The following is a 25,333-nucleotide window of genomic DNA, read 5'->3' as shown; positions in this document are numbered from 1 at the left end:
CTCACCCCAATCTCTAATACATTGTTATTTCAGAAAAAAGTGACGCTTCACGACGCATGATTCAGTCACACTACTCAGTTACACACTTCAGTAATATCAATAATCGTACTCGGAAAACAAGTGTTCGCTGACAGCACTTGGAAGAGTTGGAAGGACAACTGACTGTTTTTAACAATCGATTGGTCAGTCGATTGGTTTTTCGTCCAGTCGGTTTCTTCACTCCGTTGCAACAGTTATATGAATTTTACACTCAGTTTCTGGGTTTGAGTTATTTTATTTACATTCTCTTTCGGACTTTTCGGTTATCATATCAATTTTTGGTTGGTTTTTAAAATTTATTATCAGCTGCTGCCCTGTAAATTTATGTATATATAAATGAACCTTCACCTTTTAACACGTATCTGAAATATCTACGATCAAAGTTGTAAAGCTTGTTTTGGAACACCCTGTATTTTCCTTACTTCTTTATTGAGACAATGAGAAACCGCCAACAATCGGCGATCGTATATCATTTACCTTCTACTCATTGAGCTGTATTAAAACGGACTTAATTTCCTTACTACAAAGTAGTACTACATTTGAACATGAACGTCTCTGTAATGCGTTTTCACAAATTCCTATAACTCTCGTGTGTAGTTTATATCTACTGGTCGGTAGGAGCCACATGCCAGCACTGCAACGCCTCTACAGAATGTATTTACCCAGGAAAATAATACGATTTGGCCCAGATGTCCAGCGATTTCGAAGTTTTTGTATGGGGTTAGCAATTTAAGTGTTGGTAGGCATACCTAGCATATTTAGCTTTCTTGATTATTGTAAGTGGTAGATTAATATATATCCAGTGTATATTAATAAATAATAAGATGCCCATTTTAAGTTAAATGATATTTATTTGTTTAGATAGTAAGCTATTTGCTGCCCTTATTTTTTTGTTAAAATGTATTTGAAATACATATTACTACATAATTATAAAAAGAAGATTGAATCTATTGAAGTCATTTTATCCAGTGTAAAATGGTACTCCATTAAGGGGAGCCGGAACGATGAAAATGACAAAATTAATGTTTTTTGTGTTTTTTCTTTATAAAATTATTTGGATTTTCTGAATAAAAGAAATCAAGTTTCACCCTTATAAGTGAATTCTAAGTGCGTTTTTTATCGCTGCAAAGTTGACGCACTGCATAAACGGTTGTAGCGACTTGGTGTGTCACCTCTGATGGTGCCGCTTGCTTGCTGCAAGCAGGGTATCTTTGCGGTATTAGACAGTGTTTTGTTTTCCAACATTGTATGGCTTTGGGTCATATGAATAAAAACGAGAACATTCTCCAAAGTTGGTACTCAGAACAAAAGCACATTCTCAGAGAAAGTTCTCAGGTTCGTATGAATAAAAGCTAGGAAGCATAATCCCTGTCCCGGGAGTACTTTCTCTCTGCTTCCCCTCCTTATTGAGTAAGTTCTCAGCAAAGAGATAAAAATCCAACATCTTTGGTTCTCAGTTTGTTTCCTTTGCGTGTGTTTTGTGATAGCGAAAGTTTTTCTCACATTATTTCTGTGCCAAAATGGAAGATTCAGAATTAGCCTGCGTGAACATTATGAAAGATTATCAAGCAGTCATCAGCAAATCGCAAGCTCTGGTTGCAAGAAGAGAGAAGGCAGATAGTATTAAGGAAATACAACACCGTTACAGGGTTAGTTTTGGGAACGAAATGACAGACAGGCAGATTATGGAGAAACTGCACAATATGAAATCACGCATCAAGGCCAAGACGGGTATAAATAATACTGGAAACATTAAGATTTCCTTGAAAAATTGGGAACATATATTTTTGAAGGTTTTGGAAGGAGATGACTGCAACCCAACTATCCACAGAGTTCTTGGTATGTTCCATACTTTCCGTTTGTTTTTATTATGTGCTTAATGCTTTGAAATTGTGAATCAGAAAAATACTTATCTTTAACGTGTGAAAATGAAACAATGTTTGGTAAAATTCGTCTAATATTTGGCCACTTTTCTGTAAAAGTATCACAGAGTAATAGGCATGATATTGGACAAACCCTTACCACATTTCTGTGTAAACCTGTTTGCTATATACAGGGTGAATCACCTAACGTTACCGCTGGATATATTTCGTAAACCACATCAAATACTGACGAACCGATTCCACAGACCGAACGTGAGGAGAGGGGCTAGTGTAATTGTTTAATACAAACCATACAAAAATGCACGGAGGTATGTTTTTTAACACAAACCTACGTTTTCTTAAATGGAACCACGTTAGTTTTGTTAGCACATGTGAACATATAAACAAATACGTAACTAGTGCCGTTTGTTGCATTGTAAAATGTTAATTAGATCCGGAGATATTGTAACCTAAAGGTGACGCTTGAGTACCACTCCTCCGCTGTTCGATCCTGTGTATCGGAGAGCACCGAATTACGTAGGGATCCAAAGGGAACGGTGATGGACCTTAGGTACAGAAGAGACTGGAACAGCACATTACGTCCACATGCTAACACCTTTTTATTGGTCTTTTTCACTGACGCACATGTACATTACCATGAGGGATGAGGTACACGTACACACGTGGTTTCCGTTTTCAATTACGGAGTGGAATACAGTGTGTCCTGACATGTCAGGCCAATAGATGTTCAATGTGGTGACCATCATTTGCTGCACACAATTGCAATCTCTGGCGTAATGAATGTCGTACACGCCGCAGTACAGCTGCAACATACATCGCGTTTCTACAGAATGATCTGCCAACGTTGCTCGAAAATGTCCCACTGGAAACACGTCGACGTATGTGGTATCAGCATGATGGTGCGCCTGCAAATTTCGCAATTAACACTAGGCTGACCTTTGACAGGATGTTCGATGGGCGTTTCATAGGACGTGGAGGACGCATAAATTGGCCAGCCCGTTCTCCTGATCTTACACCTCTGGACTTCTTTCTGTGGGGTACGTTAAAGGAGAATGTGTACCGTGATGTGCCTATAACCCCAGACGATATGAAACGAAGTATTGTGGCAGCCTGCGGCGACATTAGACCAGATGTACTGCGGCATGTACGACATTCATTACGCCAGAGATTGCAATTGTGTGCAGCAAATGATGGCCACCACATTGAACATCGATTGGCCTGACATGTCGGGACACACCCTATTCCACTCCGTAATTGAAAACAGAAACCTCGTGTGTACGTGTACCTCACCCCTCATGGTAATGTACATGTGCGTCAGTGAAAAAGACCAAAAAAAAAAAAGGTTTTAGCATGTGGACGTAATGTGCTGTTCCAGTCTCTTCTGTGCCTAAGGTCCATCACCATTCCCCTTGGATCCCTACGTAATTCGGTGCTCTCCGATACACAGGATCGAACAGCGGAGGAGTGGTACTCAAGTGCCAACTTTAGGTTACAATATCTCCGGATGTAATTAACATTTTACAATGCAACAAACGCCACTGATTACGTATTTGTTTATATGTTCAGATGTGCTAACAAAACTAACGGGGTTCCATTTAAAAAAAACGTAGGTTTGTGTTAAAAAACATACTTCCGTGCATTTTTTTATGGTTTGTATTAACCAATTACACTAGCCCCTCTCCCCACGTTCGGTCTGTGGAATCGATTCGTCGTTATTTGATGTGGTTTACGAAATATATCCAGCGGTAATGTTAGGTGATCACCCTGTATACTAACTAGAAACTGAATCATGACACACACTACTATTACTTGTTTTTTATTTTTATTTTTATTAGGAGCTTGTGCAGAAGGTGGTTCCACCTCTATCATCTCTTCCCCAGGGAGTTCGGAGGTAACTTATACAGACTGCACATTCTATGAACCAGAATCAATTTTGCAGCTACTGCAAATTGTCGCACCGACAATACAGATCTGATGGGCCTCGAAGTCGTCATACCTGCTCAATCACCTATTTTGGGACACGAGAGAGTGTCTAAACAGTGGAGATTGAGCATGGAAACTGATGAAACAGTTAGCTTGTCCAATTAAGAGATGCAAAGGCTGGTGCTATTATACCAGCTAGATATACTGAAAAGAAAGCACCAGAAATTGATGTGTGCAGATAAAGATAAACAAATTGTGTAATGTATTACAGCACCGATTTTTATTAATAAAAACATATTCATTTACATTCCTCTTTAACCAAATCCATATCCTCTTACAAAAATTATTCAGAGCAAATTTCTTTTCAATGAAACAATAAGAGTAACATAATTCAATATGAAATGTTAAAAAGTGTATGCACTTATTTATTCTTGTGTCAGGCAAATAGGTTCACCACATCCTTGAAACAATTTTTTGGGAAAGTAAAGGAAAAAGAGTAACTTGTTTCTATTTTAAATGGTGCAGGTTAGACAGTTGTGCACTTATTTACTGTAGAACCTGGCAAATACCTTCACCACATCCTTGAAACAATTTTTTGGAAAGTAAAACAAAAACTTGTGGCCATCAATCTGCTGAAGTTACAGCACAAAAATGACATTAAGGTGCCAGCAATTTAAGTTAACCTGTTGTGTCCAAAGATATTTACTGCAGTATCTGAAAGTTCTGTTCCAGTTTGAATTGTTACATGTTAAACAATTTTTGTTGAAAGTAAAATCAATGACAGAGTATGAAGAAAAACACTAAACTGCATTTTATTATGTAACATCAGAGCGCGGTTTTTATTTTCATCAGGAAAAATTATTGTAATTACAAAAAATACACAAATCCGGTTTAATTATACAATGTTTTGACAGACTCCCATACACTACAGTTGACGTATTACATTAGCAATTTCCCATCTTCTATTTGTTCCATGTACACATACGTTTGCTGCTTCCTATTCTCCCAAGTACTGGAGGATAGTTGTCATCATCAGTAGATGCCTCAAAATCCTCATCCCCTATATGTTTTGCTACGTTGTGCAAACAAAACAGGCTATTATCACTCCTGTAAAATTGGGAAGGTAGGAGATGAAGTACTGGCAGAAGTAAAGCTGTGAGGATGGGGCGTGAGTCGTGCTTAGGTAGCTCAGTTGGTAGAGCAATTGCCCGTGAAAGGCAAAGGTCCTGATTTCGAGTCTTGGTCCGGCACACAGTTTTAATCTGCCTGGAAATTTCATATCAGCGCACACTCTGCTGCAGAGTGAAAATCTCATTCTGGATAAAGTATATTCTCCGTTTTATTCATACGACCATTTATCTCTGTGACAAGTGACTTTTCATATCGGTAAACATAAACGCTACACCGTGTGTGTTGACTTGTGGAGTTTGCTTTGTGTTGTTTAGCTGTTCAATTTTGCGTGTTTGACGAATTATTCTCGTGCCTATTTTACGTGTTTGGTTTGTGGATATCAATATTCCCCGTTTCAGCGATCGAGTGTTTATGAAAAGACACAATCAGTGGAAGAAGAAATCTTTTGTTGTTTCGAAGGGAGATGCTGCTCAGACTGCTTCACTGACTACTCCAAATGAATGTGATAGAACTTCTTCCAGCAAGAAACTTTGCGAAAGCAAAGGAAAATTTGAAAACTATGTAAGTGACAGTAATGATGTGAATGAATTAATGAACATTTCCTTGCTCTCTAATATTTTGAAACATGGTGTATTATGCCAAGTTTGCAAAGAAAGAGGAGTGGAATTGAAAATAACTTCACGCATTGGTTTGGCATATGAAATGTTATTGAAGCCTAACAAATATGCTGCAGACGTTTCGTTTTCTAATTCTAACAGCATTCCTCTTAGTTGTAATAGTGGAAAGAAGGTGTATGATATAATTGTTAGGCTAGTGTATGGCTTGCGTTGCACTGGAAAAGGCAGTGCTGCAGGAACAATGTTATATGGAATTATGAACTTGCCAAAACCACCAACCAAGTTTGGATTTTATAATGGATTGGTGAGATCTTCTGCTGAAGATATTGCTCAAGCAACAATGAACAAAGCAGTTGAAGAAGCTGTGACAGATAATGGGAATTGTAGAGATTTAACTGTTGCTTTAGATGGATCATGGCAATGCAGAGGTCATAAATCTCTAAATGGAGTTGTGACAGCTATGAGTGGAGACAGTTGCAAAGTACCTGATGTTGCTATACTCTCCAAACATTGTAGATGTAAGAGTTATACCAAGGACGAACATAGTGAAAGTTGTGAAGCAAATTTTCACGGCACGAGTGGAGTGATGGAAGTAGAGGGAGTGAAAGCAATTTTTTCCAGATCGCTGGAGTGGTATATGAATGATACACTAACTATCTTAGAGATGGTGATTTTAAGGGATATAAAGCAGTAGAGGAACTCAAACCTCATGGCAATGAAATTCACATTAAAAAACAGGAGTGCACTGGACATGTGCAGAAGCGCAATGGGGCTCACATGTGCAAATTAAAGCAGACATTAGGATCCTAAAAACTTAGAGATGGTAATACCCTTGGAGGAAGAGGAAGATTGACAGATGAAGCAATTGATAGATTGCAGAAGTATTATGGGTGTGCAATGAGGCAAAGTTACAAGAAACATTGAGCATATGAGGAGAGCATTATGGGCATTACTTTTCCATACTGCATCAACAAATGAACACCCACAACATGCACTGTGCCCCACAGGTGACGACTCATGGTGTAAGTACCAATCAGGAAAGGAATATGCCCATAAAAAAACAGTTTGCCAAATGCTGTAATTGATATAATTAAGCCCATATTCAGAGATTTATCACAGCCAAGTTTATTTGAAAAGTGTTTACATGGGAAAACACAAAATCCAAATAAAGTGTAAATAATTTAATTTGGATTAGGATTTCCAAAAGAGTGTTTGTACAGTTAAAAACATTGCATTTTGGAGCGTATGATGCAGTGGCAACATACAATGAAGGAAACGTTATCAAATGTGATGTGCTGAAACGTTTAGGTTTCCAACCAGGACACACCATTTCCACAAAGATGAAGAAAGACTAAGAGGTGCATGAAGAAGAGACAAAAGCTTACAACATGCAGCAAAAGGGAAGAAGAGACCAGTAAAAAGGAAACTAACACTGGAAAAAGAAGAGGATGCTGATAATTCATCATATGGGGCAGGAATGTATTAAAAAACTTTGGAAGCCATTTCCCATAACTTTAAAATTTTCATCTTTGAGGAACATTTTCTCAAAAACTGCTAACAGTATATCAATGAAATTTATACACAATATTGTTTACTTCTTTTCCTTCATTTTTATAACTCATTGTAAAAAAAATATTGTATAATTCAAGAGTTATAGGAGAAAAAGTGCAAAATTTCAGAGAAAAAAATAAGCATCTGTTTAAAAAAATTGTAAAACAAAAACCAATAAATATTTCTTAATATGGCATTATAACTTAGATAAATATTCACTGAACATGTAGTCCAAATTTCAGAAAAATATGTTTAATGGTTTTAGAAAATATGTTCCTTCTATTTGCTAAAATTAACATGGAGGAGATGGATCGTTCCGGCTCCCCTGAACCGCCCCTGATTTGAGTCCAATAAATGTCGTTTTCGTACAAATGTAGACTATCGCGTTGGGTATATGCACTTCGCCCGTAAAAGCATTTGAAAATCATCTTTCGAAGATCGCAATTCCTTCGAAAAGAACGGTTGAGGAAAGACCACCTACAATAAATGTATTATAGGTGGTCTTGGTTGAGGCCAGCAAAGCAGGTTGAGGTCACGTGACTTGAAGTGCCGTGATGTGATGGACAGTGTGAATTCGATTGTGGAAAATAACTGACAATTTTTTATAACGGTTAAAAATAACTGACACTCCAAAATAGTCGTCTGCCCTAGAGTGGAAAACCCCACGTTGTTTCCGTTCTCGCGTCTATGACGTGCCCGATTTCGTTCTACCGATTTTCGTGGTCGTATCGAGTTAGATTTCATCGAGTTGAAGCTCGGACTTAATTCTAACTACAGGGACATTACGGTCATTAACGCCCAAATATTAACGTCCTTTTACACTTTCCTACCATTGAACTTCAGTACTGAACTCATTGTTTGCGCTTAGAATCTGTACGGTTTTGTGTCTGCGAAATACGATTTTATTTTAGTTTAGCGGCTTCCGCATGTTGGTAATCCTGGTCTTGACCACAGGAAAATAAACACAGCAAGGCTATTAAGTGTTTTGTTTTTATCTGTTACTTTCATGGTTTGTAGGATACATATCATAACAACGTAGTATTATGCTGTTGTCATATTTCCTTGGACCATTGCAAACGAGAAGTCGCAGAACCGAGGGACGTTTTAGTAGGTGAGACGGTGCTCAGTTTACTGGTAAGGAAATAAAGAATGAAAATAATTCGTAAAGGCAATCTACAACAGTTCACGTTTATTTACTGTACAGACATGAAATGTTATGGACACACAAATATTGCACCATTTTGATATATCAGTTGATCATTATGAAGACGTATTCCCTTGGAGTACAACTAGCATCAGCTATTTTAAGATACTGTTCTAGTGCCACTCCACACGGTCCCCAGAATACTATTCTAGAGTATCTTTGGTACTATTTTCAGTATATTAAATGTTCCGCTTCATTGCAGTAATCAAACATTAAAGTAGTATGCCGGAATACTATTTTCATTAATGAATTTTGCTATGAATAACCCAACCCGAACCAAAATCAATAGCAGTGTGCATAGCTACAACACTAGGAGAAAGGCTGACCTTTACTATGCTGGGTTAAGTCTGACTTTGGCACAGAAAAGAGTGAATTATACTCGCACATAAAACTTTGGTTACATACCAAATAACTTCAAAAGTCTGACAAGTATCCAGTCATAATTAAAAAACACATTAATATAATTTGTGAATGAGATCTCCTCCTACTCAATACGTGAATTTTTAGATATGAATTAGTAATCAGACAATAATTTGTAAAAGAAAAAAGAAGTTGAATTATGATGTAAACAAACTTTTGTTAAGCTGAAATGTTCCACATCATTATGAAGTGTCATATTCATGAACTATGGAACAAGCATTAATCTAATCTGATTGTGGAGACAGATAAATTTGTAGCATACCGTAGGGGCTACATTGGGTAGAAAGTAATAATTTGGTTGTGTGTTGGCAAAGCCAATGTATGTGAATGGTAAGCGTAGGCTGTTTAGCACATTGATTTATAACATACTGTAATGTTAATATTTGGACCATATTTAGATGTACTTTGCCATATTTAATGCAATTTTCATCATAAAATCTGAAACTGCAAGGTAAATTCAGAGAATGTATATTGCATAATGGACTGGCCCCTGACAAGTATTTTGAAGAATGTTATGTACATACATTGCACATAAATACGAAAAAAGCAAGGGCAGGCACTTCATAACTTTTATTAGATATTGGAGTGTGATGGTGTCTCCTCAAAACCATGGTTGTGTTGGCAGATCATGACCTAGCCGAAGTTGCGGTTGACTTTGGAAATTGATAATTTTGTTGGAACCAATGCACAAGCACTTACAAAATGAAGGTTGTGGAAACAGATCATCCTGCAGCTTAGCCCTAAGCCCTTGTTCAATCCATTTGTTTAACACTTTTCACCATAAACAACAAAAGCTGGAAGATTAATATAAAAGCAGTATTATATTATAGCCAAATCTCAGTCAGGCATTATGATGCATCTTATGTACTTAACTATGGAGCATGCAATTTAGCATTGATCGTTACTGTCCTTACATTTCATGGTGACCAATAGATTTAGGCAGCTCCACACACCATGTGTCAACATTGCCCCATGACATAATAATTTTGTGACATTGTAAGTGCACAAACAGAAATATAACACAACACTGACGTTATTACTTTTGTGTCTCTCTTAGTTTTTAGGATGTAGGTTGTGGTGACAGGCTGATCAGTGAAGTGCTAGATCTACCTTATGTTGAAAGCTGGTAGTTGAGTTGTGGACTGGCCAAACATTGTCTAATGCTTCAGTTAGCCAATTTCACAATAATTTATTATTTTGGTACCCATTGCACCCATGTTTTGTGATTGCTCTATTCCACATAACTTATTTCACCAGTAAAAAGAAAGGGCGTGTCATGTTAAACTTCACCTCCTCTTTTCTTAACTAAATCATGAGTAATCCTTTTGTGCTGCTTCACAGTCTTTGCATTTGGTACTAATGTGCTGTAGGTCCTGTCTTTATCCGATATATGTTTACTTTCCTGCAATCAGTGTTCCATGCCTATTTTATATTTTTTTCCTTGGCATTCTGCCTTACCATGAGGGTGTCCACACAACACTTATTGATGGGCAAATGTGATAGTAAAACTCAAAACCTGCAACAGCTCATGAACTATCTTAGACGAAGTGTGCACTTCAGCTGAATTTCTGAGAGCATGATGAGCTTGGTGACCATATGTCACATGAATGGAGGTAAATAACTTGCAAATATGAATATCATTCACGGATAACATTCATTTGATATCATAAGGAGTTTCTATCTTGAGACATATGAAGCTGTAAAAACAGTTCATTGAAACTGAGACTCGACGCACTTGCGTATTCATATTCAACATTTATCAGTAAAGTTAATTGTAGTAGAGTCCACCCCATTAGTTGAATGGTCAGCATGTTGGAATACCATGCACGGGGGCCCAGGTTCGATTCGCGGCTTGGGTGGGAGATTTTCTCCCCTCAGGGACTGGGTACTGTGTTGTCATCATCATCATCATTTCTTCCCCATTGTCGAAGCACAAGTCGCCCAATGTGGTGTCACACTCAATAAGACTTGCACTTGGGGGCTGAACTTCCTGCCTGGGAACTCCCGGCCACTGACACCATAGCTCATTTCCATTGTAGTAGATCATTTTTTATACAAGTTGTTTCAAGTTCATACACAGATGGACAGTGTACATTCTTGAAAATGTATACATTTTAACATTTCTGTATATAATCTGCATTATTGGCTTGCTGTGTTTCTTACTGTCATTGAAGATAAATTCTTTAAATATTGTCTGTTATTGCTTCTTTGATGTAAAAAATTGGACATTAGTAGAAAAAGAGTACATACCTGCCTTACATTGCTTTTAATCTGAACACTTCATTCTTTGCCTTCTATTTTTATTGTTTCTTGTAAATATTGCAAGTTACCCTCCTTTTCCTACAGATTACACCAATTTTCCTGAGAACTTCAAACAGCTTGCATCATTTTACATTGCCAAACACTTGTTCCTAGTCGACCAATCTTATAAATACATCTCACTTGTTCTTAAGTCATGTCTCCATTATCATGCACAATGTCAGAACTGCCTGTCTGGTGCCTTAATATTGCCTAAAGCTAAATTGATATCTAACATATCCCTATAAGCAACTTGGATGCATGAGAGGTTAAGTTGATTGTGTGATAGTTCTCACACTTAGCAAGGACAGATATTTTCAGGATTATGCTGGTGATATTCCAAAAGTCTGGTGGTATGTCTCTGAAACCATAGATTTTACAAACCTAGTTGTTTAGTTGCCACTTCCTACATTCGTTTTAGAAATTCTGAAGCAGTGATGTCTCTGCCCTTCACCTTATTGATCCCAAGTCAGAAGCTCTGCTAAACTCTGAGTCTTGATACTGGGTACTCTGTGTCTTCCATATTGACTCCCATTTCTTCTTCTATCACCTCATCAGACATCTCTCCCCTCAGTGTACTCTTTACAGTTATCTGCTCTCTCCTTCGTGTTTTACACCAGAATTCCTCATGCGGTCTTGATGTTGATGTCTTTGCTTTTAATTTCACCAAACATTATTTTGACCAGTCAATACGCTGAATCGGTCATTCCGAAACCCACTTTTTCCTGCATTTTTCATGCAGCCTTTTGCCATGGCTTCTAGTTTATTTGATTCTGAAGTGACTTATAATGCTATATCCCTGCCTTTTCCTAAACATTTTGTTCTTCCTTCTTCTGTCAATCAACTGAAGTATTTCTGCCATTACTAAAGGTTTCTTTGCAGTTGCCTTCCTTCCTTGGTTTGCTAGTCCTACTTCTATGACTGCCATTTATTTATTTATTTATTTTTAGAGGTGTTCATTCCTCCTTAACTAAATTGCTTATGGTGGCATTCATTGTCACACTATCTACAGTTTTAGAGAACTTCAAACTCACCTCATTATTCCTCTGTACTTCAGTATCCCACTTCTTTCCATTGATTCTTCTGGATGATTCTCTTAAGCATCAGTCTACTGTGCATCATTACTAAATTTTTATCTGAGTCTGTACCTGCTCCTATGCACACCTTAAATCCAGTATCTGAATTTGGAATCTCTGCCTGACCATGATGTAATTCAGCTGATATCTTCCCATGTCTCCAGGGCTTTTCCAAGTAAACCTCCTCCCCATGTGATTTATAAAGTGTGTATTCATTATTACCAAGTGAAATTAATTACAGTAGGCCTACTTTGTTAATGTTTCTCCTCTCTCATTCTTGACACAAAGCTCATATTCTCCCTTAACTGTGTTTATATTCCTCCCCTGATTATAGTGTTACAGACCCCTATGATTTTTAGATTTTCATGTCCATTTAGACACTGAATTACACATTCAATCTTCTCAAGTACTTTCTCTCTTGATCTTCTTCTTGTGGTGCCGGTGTGTATATGTGAACTATTGTGTTGACGTTGATTTGCTGCCTATTATGATGAGAGTAATCTTATTACTGAACTGTTCACACTGACTTACTCTCTGTTCTACCTCGCTGTTAATGAGGAATGTTACTCATGTTACACCATTTTGTGCTCGTGTTGATAGTACCCTATATTTGTCTGACCAGGAAGCCTTATCTTCCTTCCTTTTCACTTCACTAAACACCACTAGCTAGACTGGACCTTAGCACTTCCCTTTTCACATTTTCTATCTGCCCTGCCCTGTTCATGCCTCTGACATTTCACATTCAGACTCAAAATGTTCCCCTTCCATTGGTTATTGAGTATTTTTCTCCTGGAATCCTCCTACATGGCAGTCCCTTCCTAAGCCCAGAGCAGGGGACTGATCTGGAATCCTTTGTCAATGCAGAGATTCTCATAACACTTTTTCAGTTACAGGCCTCATTTTGTGTGGATACACATTAGGCTTCTTTGACGCAGTGGTTTCCATTGCCATTGATCAGTGCTGATTCTCCTGCCTTTTGGGGGCAGTTTCCTACCCAAGGACAAGGAGGTACCCGGAACCTCTGTCAGCTACTGTCCACTCTTTGACACAACCATTGGATGAAAAAGGATGACTTCTTATACCAGAAGTCTTTGGACAACATTGCTTATGGTTTTTAGTAAAAATTTTAGCAGCGAGTGTGATCAAACCCTGGATGTTTTGATTACTGCTCAAAAATGCTACCCCTAGACTACAGTGGTTATTACTATTTTTTTAAGTTTCATGGTTAAGCATATTTCTTATACAGTATGAACTTTGAGAAGACTTTATATTTCCTGTATCAGAGTTAAAATTTTTTTATGTGAAAATAGTTAATGTTGATTGAGTTCCAGAGCTTTTATACATTGTAGAAATGACTGTGTGCAACACTGAAAGCTGCTGTACAGTTTGGGATTTTTTTTGTTATTACATGACCAGTAAATGTCACAGATACAGGGAAATTTTTTGGTAAAAAGTGATGTTGGAAAATTGTAGTCTGAATTTGTGTTGCTTGTATTTTACTACAGTTTTCCAATATCCTTTCTTCCCATAAATTTTCCAGTACCCACAACATGTGTGCAACAGATACTGGAAAATAGTCTCTGAACAAAACTGTTACACAAAAAAGAATAAGTTGTACAGCAGATTCACATATTATAGACGCCACTTCCCTATACATCAACAATCCCTCATGCCCAAGTTCTTGCTGTTATTGAACACTACCTCTCCCACTGTCCTTAAGGCTCCAAGCTCACTACCTCATACACCCTACTGATTTTATCGTAACACACAACTACTTCTCCTTCAAAGGAGAAGTATACAAACAAATCCATGGCACAGCATGGTCAGCCCCATGGAACCCTTGTGTGCCAAACTGTTTGTGGGTCATCTAGAGGAGACATTCCTGGACTCCCAAAAACCCAAACTGCTGGTCTGGTTCAGGTTCATTGATGATACCTTCATGACCTGGACTCAGGATCAAGACACCCTACCCACATTCCTTCACAACCTCAATACCCTCTTTCCCATTCATTTCACTTGGTCCTCCTCAACGCAGTGTGTCACCTTCGTGGACATTGGTCACCACCTCTCTGATGGCTCCATCCACACCTCTGTCAACATGAAACCCACTGACCACTAACAGTACCTGCATGTCAACAGCTGCCATCCCTTCCACGACTATTCTCTCTCCCATACAGCCTGGGGACAGTGTATCTGCAGTGACAAGAACTCCCTTGCCCAATATGCTGATCCTACAATGACCTTCACAGGCAGGTACTATCTTCAGACCTAGTCTGCAAACAGATTTCCCATTGCTGCATATCCCCAAACACACTCAGTCCTCCCACCATCCCCAAGAACTTGCTAGAAAGTAGTGCCCCCTTCATCACACAGTACCACCTGGGACTGGAACTTCTTTACCACAGCCTTTGTCAGGGCTTTAATTATCTATCACCATGCCCTGAAATGAGCAACATTCTAGGCAAGATCCTTCCCACCGCTCCTTAAGTTGTGTTCAATCATTCACCCAACCTTCACAACATTCTAGTCCATCCCTATGCCACTCCCAACTGCTTACCACAGGGATCATATCCCTGTGGAAGACCTAGGTGCCAGACCTGCCCAAACCACCCATCCGGGACTTCTTATTCCAGTTCTGTCATGGGCTTATCCTACACCATAAGAGACCAGGCCACCTATGAAAGCATCCATGTCATATACCAGCTCTGCTGCAATCATTTTACAGCTTTTTATATTGCTATGATTATCATCAGCTGTCCACCAGGATGAATGACCACTGTCAGACAGTGGCCAGGACCAAAATGGAAGATCCTGTGGCACAACTTGCAGCTGAGTGTAACATGATTGCTTCACAATCCAGGCCAACTGCATCTTTCCTTCCACCGCCAACTTTTCTGACCTTTACAGATGAGGATTATTCTTACAACACATTCTCTACTTCTGAAATCATCTCAGCGTCAACCACTAGTCACCTGTGGCCCCACAACCTCCACACAAGTTTCTGCCCCATGTGTCATATCACCACCTCCCAATTCGTGTCCCTTCAACCTCATAGTGCACTATTTATTTTTTATTTATTTATTGTTCCGTGGGACCACATTAAGGAGAAGTCTCCATGGTCATGGAACGAGTCAATACATGAAATTATAACATGATTGTAGAAACAGATAAAATGAAATATAAGAAACATATTCAGGCGACACGTGATTAGTTTAAATAAAGAAAATCAAGAATGTAACACTGGAATTTGCTTAATTTTTTAGCTCTTCCAGGAGCTCCTCGACAGAATAGGAGTAGTGAGCCATGAGGAAACTCTTCAGTTTAGACTTAAAAGCGTTTGGGCTACTGCTAAGATTTTTGAGTTCTTGTGGTAGCTTATTGAAAATGGATGCAGCAGAATATTGCACTCCTTTCTGCACAAGAGTCAAGGAAGTGCATTCCACATGCAGATTTGATTTCTGCCTAGTATTAACTGAGTGAAAGCTGCTAACTCTTGGGAATAGGCTAATATTGCTAACAGCAAACGACATTAAAGAAAATATATACTGTGAGGGCAATGTCAGAATTCCCAGACTATTGAATAGGGGTCGACAAGAGGTTCTAGAACTTACACCACACATAGCTCGAATAGCCTGTTTTTGAGCCAAAAATACCCTTTTTGAATCAGAAGAATTACCCCAAAAAATAATACCATATGACATAAGCGTATGAAAATATGCGAAGTAGACTACTTTTCGTGTTGAAATGTCACTTATTTCAGATACTGTTCTAATGGTAAATAAAGCGGCATTTAGTTTCTGAACAAGATCCTGAACATGGGCTTTCCACAACAGCTTACTATCTATTCGTATGCCTAGGAACTTGAACTGTTCCGTCTCGCTTATAACGTGCCCATTCTGTCTGATTAAAATATCAGTTCTTGTTGAATTGTGAGTTAGAAACTGTAAAAGCTGAGTCTTACTGTGATTTAGCATCAAATTTGTTTTTCCACAAGCCACAAATTTATTTCATGAACTACATTATTTGATAATGTTTCAATATTACACACAAGATCCTTCACTACCAAGCTGGTGTCATCAGCAAACAGAAATATTTTTGAATCACCTGTAATACTAGAAGGCATATCATTTATATAAATAAGAAACAGCAGTGGCCCCAGCACCGATCCTTGGGGAACACCCCATTTAACAGTGCCCCATTGCGACTGAACATCATTACCACTCTCAATATTGCAGAGAATTACCTTCTGCTTTCTGTTCTTAAAGTAAGAGGCGAACCAATTGTAAGCTACTCCCCTTACTCCATAATGTTCCAACTTCTGCAGTAATATTTTGTGGTCAACGCAGTCAAAAGCCTTCGTTAAATCAAAGAAAACACCTAACGTTCGCAACCTTTTATTTAATCCGTCCAAAACCTCACAGAGAAAAGAGACTATAGCATTTTCAGTTGTTAAGCCATTTCTAAAACCAAACTGTACATTTGACAGCAAATTATGTGAATTTAAATGCTGCAGTAGCCTTGTATATACAACCCTCTCGATAACTTTAGCAAACACCGATGGCATAGAAATAGGTCTATAATTATCAACATTATCCCTGTCTCCCTTTTTATAAAGTGGCTTCACTACCAAGTACTTTAATCGGTCAGGAAACCGACCACTCCTAAAGGAAAAGTTACAGATATGGCTAAGTACTGGGCTAACATACATGGAACAATACTTCAGTATTCTGCTAGATACCCCGTCATATCCATGAGAGTTCTTGGTCTTTAGTGATTTAATTATTAACTCAATCTCCCTCTTGTCAGTATCATGGAGGAGCATTTCAGGTAACAGTCTTGGAACACTTTTTTCTACGAGCGCTATATGATTCCCTGTTGGGACTAGGTTTCTATTTAGTTCACCTGCTATATTTAGAAAGTTATTATTAAATACTGTGCATATATGCGACTTATCAGTAACACGGACATTCTATATCCTCGACCTGTCTCTGCAGACCAGCCACTTCCTTTACGACTGACCATATGGTTTTAATTTTATCCTGAGACTTAGCTATTCTATCTGCATACCACATACTTTTTGCCTTCCTAATAACTTTTTTAAGCAATGCTTCTGCCAATGCACCTACCAGACATTTCCCCTTCTCTTCTTCTCTCCTTTTCTGCACTACCACCTTCCTCCTACACTATCTCAACACTGTGCCTGGCAGCCTTGTCCTGCCACCATCTAGTCCTTGCACACTCCTCCAAACAGTAGTGACTTCTCTTCTCCCCACTCATCCCACACCCCACTCTGGACTGCTGCTTCGTTTGATGAAACACAGTTGCATTTTAGTCATAGTTAGCAGTCATCTATGAGTGATAGTTAGCAGTCATCTATGAGTGAGGTGTGCTTACTTGTGTGAAAGTGTAGGTTTTCCTTTCTGAAAAATGCTTTGGCCAAAAGCTTAATGTCCTTTCATTGTTCCTGCTTGCATCTCAGTGTATCATTTTTACAGTGATTAGTTGTCATTTCTACAACTTTTGATGCAATGTTTAATAAATAAATAGTTTGAAAGCTCCTGACTGTGCAGGTTTTAGTAGGACATTGAGGGAGGAAGGAGGGGGGGGGGGGGGGGGCTCAATTCAGTGTTCATTTAAAAGCCTTGATGCTTTGTGAAATACCAGCATATAGCTTGTGAAGTTGTAACTTCTTAGTGTTAATATCTTTCTTACCATAAGTCCAATTATTATCACTTGTTTAATTTTAAGTTCTGTAGGAAACATATTCTGGTGTGTCATACCAAGCTCTCCAAACTGTGGATTAGACATACAACTTAGAGCACGTCTCCTCCTACTTGACTCCTTTCCATCTCACACAGTTAATTCCCATTGCTACCATTAACAGTGTTTGACCAAATGAGTTACATCTTTTCATTGGACAGATATCCTGTGACACTCAGTATTTACTGTTGCAGTGATGTGTGTTATTTTTTGCCCTTACTGTTATTACTTGTTATTAAACTATACCTGTTTTTATATTTCAGGTAACTGAAAAATGGCTGATGCCAGTGAATGTGTATTTAAAAAGACAAACTTCAAAAGGAAAGCAGTGCGGGCCAGGAGAAAGAGTTCAGATTCCTCTGATAGCAGTGAACAAGTGGAGATTGTCAAAAGGCAGAGAAGGACAGGGAAAGAAAATCCCCTTATACAAAAGACAAGCTTACAAAAAACCACAAATGTCAGTAAGGAAGAGAGCGATAGTTCAGATGAAGGAGATACTTTGACAGTTTCTTATCGTTCAAAGCGAAATGCTGATCGAGAAGGTCCACAGGACATGGGAGCAACAGCAATTCTAGAAATAGAAACTGAAGTTGATAAAGATGCTCAAGCTATCTTTGAAAATGCAGTACGTATTAATAAAGAACTGAAAGGAAAGGAAGATGATAAGGTTTACCGAGGTTTAAATAATTATACTCAGTTTTATGAAAAGAAGGACACTGCTCAGGGCAACGCAAGTAGTGGAATGGTTCGCAAAGGTCCTATTAGAGCACCTGCTAACCTTAGGGCAACTGTAAGATGGGATTACCAACCAGACATTTGTAAAGATTATAAAGAAACAGGATTCTGTGGTTTTGGTGATAGTTGTAAGTTCTTACATGACAGATCAGATTATAAGTATGGTTGGCAGTTAGAACGTGAAATGCAGGAAGGTACATATGGTGCAACAGATGATGATCCTCATCAATATGAAGTAGATTCTGATTCAGAAGGCCTCCCATTTAAATGCTTTATTTGCAGGGGATCATTTGTGAATCCTATTGTCACAAAATGTAACCATTATTTTTGTGAGAAATGTGCCCTAACACAGTACAGGAAAAGTACACGATGTTTCATTTGCAACAAACAGACAAATGGTGTTTTTAATCCTGCTAAAGAGTTGATAGCAAAATTAAATGCCGAAAAGAGAAATACTGAAACAGCACATGCATGCCAAAACAGTGATTCTGACTAAATTGTAAATAGAATTATTACAGGTATTATTACAGAACACATTTATGGGACCATTATTGCAAAAATTGAAAATGAAAGTTTTTCAGAGGTTTTCTTTGTCTGTCTGCTACAATAACAGCAAGTAAATATATGTGAATAATGGCATACAAACATCATGATAGATGATAAGGTATATACATTGTGACTAGGCAAACAGTGCTAGCAACAATTGTATAAGGTGACACCTGGGAGCAAAGTCCGTGATTTTGTGTTATGAGAATAGATCTAATGCAGGTTTATCTTGCTCTTCATCTGCGTGCTTATTGGAGTACTAAGATGAAACGAACAATTCACTTAACCTCCTCCAATCCTTTTTTGCAGATCTCTTTCTTATGATTTACTTGTTGTTACGTATGTGGTGAAACTGAGTACTGTTCTGATATCAGTAAAGGTGATTAGCATTCACAGTTATGGTAGACGTTGATGCCCATGCATCAGGGTCCATAAATGCAAATGGTTTTTATTACATCGATATTCTTCAACTCATTTAACCAGGTTTTGACATAACTATAAAGATCAGAGAATTGTAATCATTTCCACTTTATTTTTCCATTGTAGCTGCTGAATGTAAAGGCATTGGTACATAAATGTTTTTGTTTTGTGAACTTTACTTTTAGTAACTGTGAATAGTATAGTTCTTTTCTTCTCCTGCTTTCTTGTTCACACAACACAGTCAAACACGACCGTATTATTGTGCACAAGACCTCTCAAGTCCTAGAATGGAACTGTATTCCGTACAGTTACAGTGTTAGTTTTACTTTAAAGACAACTCCACATGCAGACACAAACTGTGTTACTTATTCTTTACGTGTACATTGTAAAAAATTGTTCCACAATAAAAATGATGTAATAAAAGTATGCGACCTATTCTGTCAGTTGATTAATTAATTAAATAATTATGTGACTAACATATTAACAATGAAAGTAACAATATTATGTTAGGTTATTATTCAGTAAGAGCCACAATTTTGTTAGTTTTGGGTGATCTACAATACAATTATCCACTTCATTTGAGAAAACTAAAGAGTAACAATTTTTGACTTGTATAGAATTGACTTCATATGGCTGGTCACTCCGAGCAGACTGTAGGCTGATACAGCTACAAAGACAAATAGTGTCTAACGAAAATCAGCTTTGTAAGTTGGAAAGTATAGTCAAAAAAATGTTAAAGGATGCAAATTGAAATTTATCACAACATAAAGCAGAAAAGGCTATAGAATAAATGATGATGCAAAAGGGCAGACAAACTGAAGTATAGATGAGAATAAAGAAGAGGAAGGAAATATGAAAAACAAGACTTAGATAGACTGCAAAAGTCAAGTGCTTGTTGGAAAACTGATTCGAATGTATGGAATTAGCAAGCACTTGGGTAGGAAGAGCTGGAAGGTTATAAGAACAAGTTAACAGAAGTAACAAGAACTTCTTAAATGATTGTGCAACAGTTGTAGTTATCCTGTTCAATTTTAGCCATTCCACAAAAATATGGTCATCGAAAAAAATTGCTACATATGAAACAATACAGGGTCTATCTCAGTGATGTGATGAAGAGTGAGTTAATGCTTCCTCTGACATGTCATTCTGATAAATTAACCCTCACCTAGCTTTAGTATTCAAAAATTTTATATTTCTGATTTATCTTTATAAGAGACTTGTGGTCTACCTTGGGCCATAGCAAGTAAAATGTACATTGTCGTACCTGTAAATGAGGAAACAAATTATGGTTTTGTGTAACAGAATAGAGAATGAATATAGTAGAGGGAAACATTCCACGTGGGAAAAATATATCTAAAAACAAAGATGATGTGACTTACCAAACGAAAGCGCTGGCACGTCGATAGACACACAAACATACACACAAAATTCTAGCTTTCGCAACCAACAGTTGCTTCGTCAGGAAAGAGGGAAGGAGAGGGAAAGACGAAAGGATTTGGGTTTTAGGTAGAGGGTAAGGAGTCATTCCAATCCCGGGAGCGGAAAGACTTACCTTAGGGGGAAAAAAGGACGGGTATACACTCGCGCACACACACACACATATCCATCCACACATATACAGACACAAGCAGACATATACAGAGGCAAAGAGTTTGGGCAGAGGAATGAGATAGATAAATGGACATAGTTGGAGAAGCAGTCACTACCGTATTTACTCGAATCTAAGCCGCACTCGAATCTAAGCCGCACCTGAAAAATGAGACTCGAAATCAAGGAAAAAAAAATTTCTCAAATCTAAGCCGCACCTGAAATTTGAGACTCGAAATTCAAGGGGAGAGAAAAGTTTTAGGCCGCACCTCCAAATCGAAACAAAGTTGGTCCATTATAATATGAGACACAATTTAGGTCGAATGAATGACGATACAGCTACAGTAGTTTGGTTCGAGTCGTAAGCTTAGCAGTTAAGCTTTACCAGGTAGCCATTGCTATGCGTCAGGCGATCCGTCCGTATTTATACGGGTACCCTTCCTTTTTCACGTGCTTCGTCTGGTTTGAATCGATTGCTTATTTTGCTTTGATCTGATAAGTGCCGTTTTCTTTGTTATAGGTGTTTACGCCACTGTAAGCTGAAAATGCATTACAGTACTGTGTCATGCACTGTTTGTCGCATTCTGATAATGAGTGTTTACGGCCTGTCGCCGCTCGCGGCATGGCTTGCTTTTGTGCGTGCTACCACCGCTTAAAAAAAAGAAAAAAAAGAGAGAGAGAGAGAGAGAGAGAGAGAGAGGAATCGTCTCATTAGCGAAACAATGGCAAGAGACTGCTATTTGTTGTTACTTACACTGCTGCTTTCTTTGATAATGATCAACAAGAACTAAATAATAGACTGCGTATGATAGAACATGTTCTGAACGAGAGTTACGCGAAAATTTTTCTCCGTTTGAAAATCTTTGCGGCCGCTTCTTTAGTACATCAAATTCTGCACAGAAATTAGTCATCTTAGATTTAAAAATCTAGTCAGTTGCCGTGCTTCATTTCTATTATTATTCTATTAGGCATAAAAATAATACGAATATAAACATGACACAATACGTATATTCTTCCGCGTTTGCTGTTGTCTTGCTCTAGTTTCGTAGTTTATTAGGCAGACAGGATTTAAATGAGATAGCAGCAAACACGAAAGAATACATGGCAAAATGTTTATATTCGTATTATTCTTATGGTCAAGAGAATAGTGCATGTGATTCACATTTCATCAGGTTCCTATTAGCAACCATCTTTTCTCACAGGTAGGAAAAAATTCAGAACGTAGAGTTGGCCATATTGACAAACATCCCAAACAGTCTTGCCAGTCATATTTTCGTAGTACATTGAAATTCTGCTACATTCGAAGATGAACAATACGGAATTTGTATTTACTTCGTTGGATAATGTATGAAAATGGTCTAAACTCGGGACGGAGAAAAAAAAGCTCGTCTTCCACCTTTTTTTAAAATTTATTTATTGACGCAGTGGTTTTGGCGCCAGTATTTATCTTTGTGTCTACAAAGCATGCTACATATATTCGACAGCAGAAGTTAGTTGTGGCGGCACCTACTAACATTTTTCAGAACTTCTGCTTGCTTTGCACTCGATTCTAAGCCGCAGGCGGTTTTTTGGATTCCAAAAACAGGAAAAAAAAGTGCGGCTTAGATTCGAGTAAATACGGTATGCTTAGTATTATGCCAGAATACCACTCTTTCTTACTTAAGAGAAAGAATGCACCCAAAAATTTGTTGAGACTACATGGTAGTAGCCTGCACACAAGGTGTGTGTTGATACTATTTATATTTGCTACATGCTGCACTATTTGTGCGATAGAGCATATGAAGTGAAATTAAACATATGGAAAATTGATGGGCAAAACACAGGAACCAGTGTGGCATAAGGAGCAAGGTTTGAAAGGGAGTAGGTGAGGGACCACAAGGAGGATTCCATCTTGAACTCTGTGACCACTGGATGTATGAGGTTAACCAACCCCCACCCTCCACTTATATCTTCCTATCCCACCCCACACCACAACCTCAGGGCAGCACCACCAAGACCATGACATTTATTTATTTCTTTACACATCAAGTTCCATGGAACCAAATTAAGGAGTAATCTCCAAGGTCATGTAACGTGTCAGTATATGAAATTACAACATTAAAGTAATAACAGACAAAAATAAATATATATGAACCTGAAAAAAGTTCATAAGTTTAAGTAAACACAATCAAAAATACAATAGGAATCAGCTTAATTTTTCAAGGAACTCCTTGACAGAGTAGAACAGAAGGAGTGACCCATGAGGAAACTCTTCTGTTTCAAGTTGAAAGCATGTGGATTACTGCTAAGATTTTTGAATTCGAATGGTAGCTTATTGAAAATGGATGCAGCAGTATACTGCACACCTTTCTGCACAAGAATTAAGGAAGTCCGATCCGAATGCAGGTTTGATTTCTGCTGAGTATTAACCGAGTGAAAGCTGCTTATTCTTAGGAATAAGAAATGACAGTAAGGAATATATATATTGAGAGGCCAATGTCAAAATACCCAGACTCGTGAACAGGGGTCAACAAGAGGTTCGTGAACTTACACCACTTATTGCCGAAACCGCCCATTTCTGAGCCAAAAATTTCCATTAAGAGTGGGAAGAGTTACCCCAAGAAAGTGTTACCGCAAAATATAATACCATATGAGATAAACGAATGAAAATAAGCAAAGTAGACTAATTTTCATGCTGAACGATCACTCACTTCAGATACTGTTCGAATAATAAAAATGGCAGTATTAAGTCTTTGAACAGGATCCTGAACGTCGGCTTTCCACGACAGCTTACTATCTATCTGAACACCTAGAAATGTAAACTGTTCAGTTTCACTAATCATATGCGCGTTCTGTGAAATTAAAACATCAGGTTTAGTTGTATTGTGTGTTAGAAACTAAAAACTGAGTCTTATTGTGATTTAGCATTAGTTTATTTTTTACAAGCCACGAACTTAGGTCATGTACTGCATTATTTGAAACCGAGCCAATGTTGCACACAACATCCTTTACTACCAAGCTAGTGTTATCAGCAAACAGAAATATTTTAGTTACCCATAATATTAGAGGGCATATCATTTATATAAGTAAGGAACAGGAGTGCCCCAACACTGATCCGTGGGGCACCCCCCACTTGACAGTACCCACTCTGACCCCCACATCACAGCCGTTATCAACATTACGAATAATGGCCTTTTGCTGCCTGTTGCCAAAGTAAGAGGTGAACCAATTGTGAGCTACTCCCGTATTCCGTAATGGTCCAACTTCTGGAGCAATATTTTGTGATCAACACAATCAAATGCCTTAGTTAAATCAAAAAATATACCAAGCATTCGAAACCTTTTGTTTAATCCATCCAGTACCTCACAGAGAAAAGAGAATACAGCATTTTCAGTTGTTAAACGACTTCTAAAGCCAAACTGTACATTTGATAGCAAATTGTGTGATATAAAATCATCAATTATCCTTACATACACAGCCTTTTCAATAACTTTTGCAGACACTGATGATGACATAGAAATAGGTCTAAAATTATCTACATTATCCCTTTCTCCCTTTTTATAAAGCAGCTTTACTAATGAGTACTTTAATTGCTCAGGAAACTGACCATTATAAAGGAAAAATTACAAATATGGCTAAATACAGGGCTAACATGTGCAGCACAGTACTTTAATATTCTGCTAGGCACTCCATCATAACTATGACAGTTCTTAGTCTTCAGTGATTTAATTATCAACTCAATCTCCCTCTTGTCTGTATCACAGAGGAGTATTTCAGACATAAATCTCGGAAAGGCACTTGCCAAGAGAGTTATATGATTCCCTGTAAACACTAAATTTTTATTTAAGTCAACAGCAATGCTCAGAAAATGATCGTTAAATACTGTACATATATCTGATTTATCAGTAACAGAAATATTCTTACTGCAAACTGACTATAATGTCGACTGTGTGCTGCTGACCCGACACTTCCTTCACAGCTGACCATATGGTTTTAATTTTTGCCTGTGAATTAGCTATTCTATTTGCATACGACATACTCTTTGCTTTCCTAATAACATTTTTAAGCACCTTACAATACTGTTTGTAATGGGCTACTGTAGCTTGATTGTGACTACTTCTAACATTTTGATATAATTTCCGCTTTGTTCTACAAGATATCCTT

General features: G+C 38.0%; 1 protein-coding gene across 2 annotated transcripts; it reads left to right on the top strand.

Moving 5' to 3' along the window:
• Positions 1–8,062: 8,062 nt before the first annotated feature.
• Positions 8,063–20,041, top strand: LOC126169644 (E3 ubiquitin-protein ligase RNF113A). 2 transcript variants are annotated; one of them, XM_049920659.1, is made up of 2 exons: positions 8,063–8,255; positions 18,166–20,041. In XM_049920659.1, the coding sequence occupies exon 2, from the start codon at positions 18,177–18,179 to the stop codon at positions 19,131–19,133; it is 957 nt and encodes a 318-aa protein (XP_049776616.1). In that variant the 5' UTR covers positions 8,063–8,255; positions 18,166–18,176; the 3' UTR covers positions 19,134–20,041. The 2 variants fall into 2 exon arrangements, with proteins under 2 accessions (XP_049776616.1, XP_049776615.1); XM_049920658.1 differs by having other exon boundaries at positions 8,066–8,278.
• The last annotated feature ends 5,292 nt before the right edge of the window (positions 20,042–25,333 follow it).

Source organism: Schistocerca cancellata, chromosome 1 (assembly GCF_023864275.1).
Source record: "Schistocerca cancellata isolate TAMUIC-IGC-003103 chromosome 1, iqSchCanc2.1, whole genome shotgun sequence".
In the NCBI taxonomy this organism is placed as follows: Eukaryota; Metazoa; Arthropoda; class Insecta; order Orthoptera; family Acrididae; genus Schistocerca; species Schistocerca cancellata.
Note: the sequence above shows the minus strand (reverse complement) of the source record. Positions and strands in the feature narration are given on the sequence as shown.